The 5,793-nt window shown below is 34.2% G+C and overlaps 1 protein-coding gene across 1 annotated transcript; it reads left to right on the top strand.

The window, feature by feature from the left end:
• The first annotated feature begins 1,167 nt into the window (after nt 1-1,167).
• On the top strand, nt 1,168-4,979 carry LOC129322013 (G-type lectin S-receptor-like serine/threonine-protein kinase LECRK1). Its single transcript, XM_054968043.1, has 3 exons — nt 1,168-1,395; nt 1,489-1,551; nt 4,245-4,979. The coding sequence occupies exons 1-3, from the start codon at nt 1,168-1,170 to the stop codon at nt 4,977-4,979; spliced, it is 1,026 nt and encodes a 341-aa protein (XP_054824018.1).
• Nucleotides 4,980-5,793: the final 814 nt, after the last annotated feature.

Raw genomic sequence — 5,793 nt, 5'->3', positions numbered from 1 at the left:
TTTTTCCAGGCTTTTATTCTAAAGTGTCTGGCTTTTATTACTCTTTGCGTGGTTATTCTAGATTTGTTATTGTCAAAGATATGCCTTGTAACTATATTTAGAACTCGGGAGAATGGGTTTTCAAAAAAGAAAAAAAAAATCCTCCTATTCTCATTTCCATTTTATACCAAACATGGCATAAGAATGTGTAAATGTTAGAAGGAGGAAGATTAATTTCATGTAGGTTGGCATCTTTTCACAACTAAAGCTTTCATGCATGTGGAATAAATTCAAGGGAAAATCGAAGTGAAAAAAAAACGGGTGAAACATTTGAAAAGAAGTAACAAGCATTGAAGATCCTTGAAAGTAATTAATTATAGATTTGCATTGATGATTTTTGAAACTCAATTAAGCACTGTCAATACAGATTCTTAAGGGTGTTTTGAAACTTGTGGCAAATTATAAAAGGGTTGAAGTTGCACAATATGAAATATGCAAATAACAATGATATGTTATAAAATATTATGATTCTTCTCAAGTCCTTAAAGAACTTTCAGACATTAATGATTTTTTTTGTAAAATAACTAAAATACCCCTAGTTTTAAATAAGTAAATAAATATTAGTGACTACTTTAGTTTAAGTAATGATTATTTTTTTTTAATAATGATTAGAATGGAATAATCAATTACAATTTTTATTGTGTAAAATTTTGATTAATTGAAATTCAAGTATTGTAAATATTTGTAACTTTTTTAGTTTAGGGTTAAAGGGCAAAAATGCCCTAGAATTTTTTTTTCAGGGGCGTCTAACACGTAAAAATTTTTTTAAAACATTTTTGTCCCATCGTTAAAAATTACAAATGTTGATTGTTAACTAAAATTTAACCAAGGATTAAATGATATATTTGCCCTATAACTTTTTTTTAAGGGTGCTAGGTATCCTAAACTTTTGTTTGGAGCATATTTACCCTAAAAGTTTCAAAAAGAGAGCAATTTTGCCTTACCGTTAGTATTAATTGCTACGTTGACTTTAATTGCCGTGTGTAGCCACATTACATTTTTAAAAAAATTTAAGAAAATTCACCTAAATAGCAAAATCACCTCCATTAACATCAATAACAACAATAAGAACAACTCCTTGAACAGCAGCCAAGACCAACAACAAGCAATTTAAAATCATTCGAACCTATGCCTATATCAAAAAACAATCAACTATCTGTTAAGTCAATCTATATGAACTCGACCATATGGAAGCTCTCTTCTTCTATATTTGACAATTCCATTACTTCACTCAACTATGACGACTTCACAGACTTCGACCCTGACTCGGACGCTTTTGAGGGCTTCATAGCTACAAACTTGACCATGGCGGTGGTAGCAAAAGCAACAACTTGGATGTTACATGAGGAGCACGTGGCAAGTTGAGGGAGGATGATGATAATCTAGGGGAAGTTAAGAATGTGGATTTGCCTTTGATGGACAAAGCGACAATGTTGTGGGCTTGAGTAGCCATTTCTGGGGGTGAAACTGCCAAGCCAGATGCAAGAATGCTCCATTTTTCAGAGTTCTAAGGTATATAAGCTCTAAACAAAAGTTCAAGATACCTATCGCCCTTGGAGAAAATTTTTTAAGGCAAATATGTCATTTAACCTTAGGTCAAATTTCAATTAACAATCAATATTTGTAATTTTTAATAGTGGGGCAAAAATAATTTAAAAAAAAAGTTTAGGGTGCCACCTATGGCATTTTTGCCCTTTAACCATTTAATTTAAGTCATGATTATTTTTCTCCTAACGATGATCAAAATGAAACAAGTGATAATAATTTCCCCTCCGCATTGCATGTTAGCATCAATTAAATTAAATAGTCTTATATATTATTATTTTTAATGATTTTATTTTAAAAATTTTCTTTCTTGGTTTTTTTTTCTTTTCATCATCAACAACGTCACAATAAATTGACATTTACGTGACATGTTTTTATTAAATGGATCCTAAATCACATGATGCGGGTCTGTTGAAAAATTTCTCATGCGTGAAATTGTGAAGAAGGTGCCTGCATGTTTTGGCTCAGCTTTTGCATTTTCCACAACAACTGAATGTCCGTGGTCTCCCTTAGTTTGGAAGCAAATGTTGAAATGGTCGTGTTATGCAAAAGCATTTGAAGCAAATACTCCTCCTACATGACAATCATTAATTTCCATAATTACTCATATTTTTGTAATTGCGTTTCCTGGTCTTTCTGTGCTTGCGATCAAGCACGATTTCAGGCTTGCGTTTTCATTTATGATGTGTCTTTGCAGTGATTTAGGTTTTATTTAATTTAATGTCTCTTGTTGTCGTCCCTTGCTTTTCTTTAGACAAAATTAAACATTTAAAATTCAAATCTAAATTAACAAGCCAAGTCAATATATATACCATCATCCGTGTTCAATACATATTATAAAACTTGGTTAATTAATCTCAAAACCTTACTGTAGTCTAATTAATCAAGCCGTTCTCTTTGTTGGTCTTGTCACAATTTTTATTTCATGTTAGATTCAGAATTGATACTTTTTTTTTGCTTATTTTTTCATCTGTGGACTTGTTTAATTTTTATTTGAAAATTTATTTTCAGTTAATACTTAGCAACGTCCATTGCATAAGGATCTTCTAGTTAATAGAGAAGTCAATTAGTCAACACTCAATTCATTTCCTTGTATCTTCGTCTCCATCCCTTTCTCTCACGTTTCTCTCCCTTATCCCTTCTCTCACATTTCTCTCCCCTTAAAGCCACCGTTACTCCCTCTCATCTCTCAATGTGCCGCTAGCCCAATATCTGATTCTGAAGCTCGCTCACTTTCATGGCTATACCCTTTAATATCTTCTTCATTGCCCTTCTCTTGCTTCAACTTTATTTGGCTTTCGCAAACATCGCTCTGAACTCAACGCTCTCCACCAACAACCCAAATGTTTCATGGCCCTCCTCTTTAGGTGAATTCATTTTGGATTTTGCCAAATCAACAACAGCTCAGACCTTTTCATGCTTTCCATCTGGTTCAACCAAATACCAAATAAGACCATTGTCTGGAATGCCGACATCCGAGTTCCAGTGCCATTAGGATCCAAGGTTCAACTCACATCAACTGGTCTCTCACTCACCAACCCCTAAGGCCAACTTATACGAGAAGTTATACAATTACAAGAAGCTATGTCCTATACAGAATTGCTTGATAATGGAAATTTTGTTCTCGCATCCTCTGACTCTAATTCATATTTGTGGCAAAGTTTCCTCAATCCTACTGATACACTCTTACCTGCATAAGTTTTGAATCTAACCAATACCTTGTCTTCTCGATTGACACCAACCAATTACACAAAGGGAAGGTTCGAGCTTTATTTTGATAATGGCAAGCTCTCCTTGAGTCAGATTGGGTGGCCTACTGAATCTCATTACAGCCCTTATTTTGAACTGCTTACGGGTTCAAATAACTCTGCATCACAACTAGTATTCAATTCATCAGGAAATATTTATGTAGAGACGTAGAGTGGAGATCAAATAGCACTTGGATTAGATGATTCAAGGCCTGATGTTAGCAAATATTACTACAGGGCCACACTTGATTATACTGGAATTTTTTTATTATATTCCCTTCCAAGGGCATCCGATAAAGATTGGTCAACTATTGGGCATGCCGTTCCTGAAAACATTTGTACTGTCTCAACTGATGAAAATTTGGGTAGTGATAATTGTGGCTACAATAGCTATTGCTCCTGGGATGACATCAACAAGAGGCCAAGGTGTACATGTCCCGAAGGATATTCCTTGGTAGATCCAAACAACGAATTTGGAGGATGCCAACCAAAATTTCCCCTTGGTTATGGAGCTGATGATGCTTAATCACGAGAAAATCCAGAAGAGGTATATGATATGAAGCCTTTAAAGCATGTGAATTGGGCTTTTGGAGATTATGAAAGATTGAGCAATTATACTGAGGATGAATGCAAAAGATCTTGCTTGTATGATTGTAATTGTGCAATTATTATATCTAACACTGTAAAGGAATGTTGGAAGAAAAGATTACCCTTTTATAAGGGAAGAAGTCTTGCAAGTAATAATGTTGCAACAACAGCTCTTGTGAAAATAAGAATTCAACTAGTGGTCACCCTTAATCCTATAATTAAAAGGGAAGATCGGCTCAAACCTACTCTGTTAGGGTTCTTATTCGCTCTTTTGTTGTTAATACTCTATTGGTAGCTACGTTAGTTTTGATTATTATCTTTAAGCCAAAAAAGGTTGCTCAGGTTTCAAGTCTTGTGGAAACAAATATTCACTCTTTCACATATAAAGCACTCAAGAAGGCAACACATGACTTCAATGAAGAAGTGGGAAAGGGTTCCTTTGGCATTGTGTACAAAGGCACCCTTAGATCAATAACCAACAATGTTGTTGCAGTGAAAAGATTGGATAGATTAGTTCAAGAACGGGAGAAGGAATTCATGAATGAGTTGAGTGTTATTAGAAAATCATGCCATAAAAATTTGGTACAATTGATTGGGTTCTGTGATGAAGGAGTCCATAGACTATTAGTGTATGAGTTTATGAGCAATGATACTCTTGCAGATATTCTATTTGGAAATCTTAAACCCAATTGGGATTTAAGGGTTAACTTTGCTCTAGGAATTGTAAGAGGATTGCTTTACTTACATGAAGAGTGTGAGGCTCCCATAATTCACTATGATATAAAACCTCAAAATATATTGATCGATGGAAATTTCGTGCCAAAGATCTCAAATTTTGGGTTGGAAAAGTTGATGTATTCCAATAAGAGCCAAACCCATACGATGATGAAAGGAACAAAAGGATATGTAGCACCAGAATGGTTCAAGAATGTTCCAGTGACTGCTAAGGTGGATGTGTACAATTATGGAGTAATGCTGTTAGAGATAATTTGTAACAGAAGAAGCGTGAAGATGGATATTGAAAAAGGGAAGGAAGAAGAGGAAATACTAATAGGTTAGGCCTATGATTGCTATATGGAGGGAAGAATAGACATTATGGTAGAGAAGGATGAGGAGGCCATTGCTAACATAGGAAGGCTAAAGAAGTGGGTGATGATAGCGATGTGGTACATTTAAGAGAATCCAAAATTAAGGCCTACCATGAAGACAGTGATGCAGATGTTAGAAGGCTTTATTGATGTCCCAAATCCACCCTTGCCTTCGTCCTTCACCTCAATAACTTGAGGGATGATGTTTTGGAAACAAGAGTTCTATGCCAAGTATTATCACTATTGTAATAAGTGACTACTTGTCAATTAACATTCATCACATCTTTTTCTTTCTATGTAGTTCATAATTCTTATCATTGCAAATGATTATTTGTTTGTTAGGGATGTGCATGGTTTTGTTATCTATAGTTATACTTTTTTTTTAATTTGTTTAACAAAGTCTGCTAGAATTATAATCCTTTTGTTAGTTTGTTAATAGTTGAATAGTACTTGTTTTTGTGACTTATATATGTAGTTTGCAAGTCTTTTTAAGAAATACATGTGCATTTAAGATCTCATGATCTCACCAGTTTTCTGTTCATCCGAAAGCATTTGTTTATTAGAGAATGTCTTTATTAAGGTTTAAAAAATTGGACCGGATCCGTACCAACTAGTTCTACAAAGAAATGGTCCAATGTTTGATTTGGTATAGTGTAAGTAGCAATGGTCCAATGAACTAGTCAATGGGTTAATGAATTGGTGCTATTTATTAATATATACGCCAGTAGATTGACCGATCTATATGGTTAAAGAAAAATGAAAAGATCCCCAAAAATGTAGAAACT

Source organism: Prosopis cineraria, unplaced genomic scaffold (genome assembly GCF_029017545.1).
Source record: "Prosopis cineraria cultivar Desert tree isolate PC_DT_omini unplaced genomic scaffold, ASM2901754v1 PC10, whole genome shotgun sequence".
NCBI lineage: Eukaryota > Viridiplantae > Streptophyta > Magnoliopsida > Fabales > Fabaceae > Prosopis > Prosopis cineraria.
This window is presented reverse-complemented; position numbering and strand designations above follow the sequence as displayed.

Excerpts from the sequence above, each read along its gene's own strand:
- LOC129322013 (XM_054968043.1), top strand. The coding sequence starts at position 1,168 with ATGCCTATATCAAAAAACAATCAACTATCTGTTAAGTCAATCTATATG. Across the intron at positions 1,396-1,488 it reads TGTTACATGAGGAGCACGTG|CCATTTCTGGGGGTGAAACT; the intron begins GCAAGTTGAGGG and ends GGGCTTGAGTAG. Across the intron at positions 1,552-4,244 it reads CCATTTTTCAGAGTTCTAAG|CCAAAAAAGGTTGCTCAGGT; the intron begins GTATATAAGCTC and ends ATTATCTTTAAG.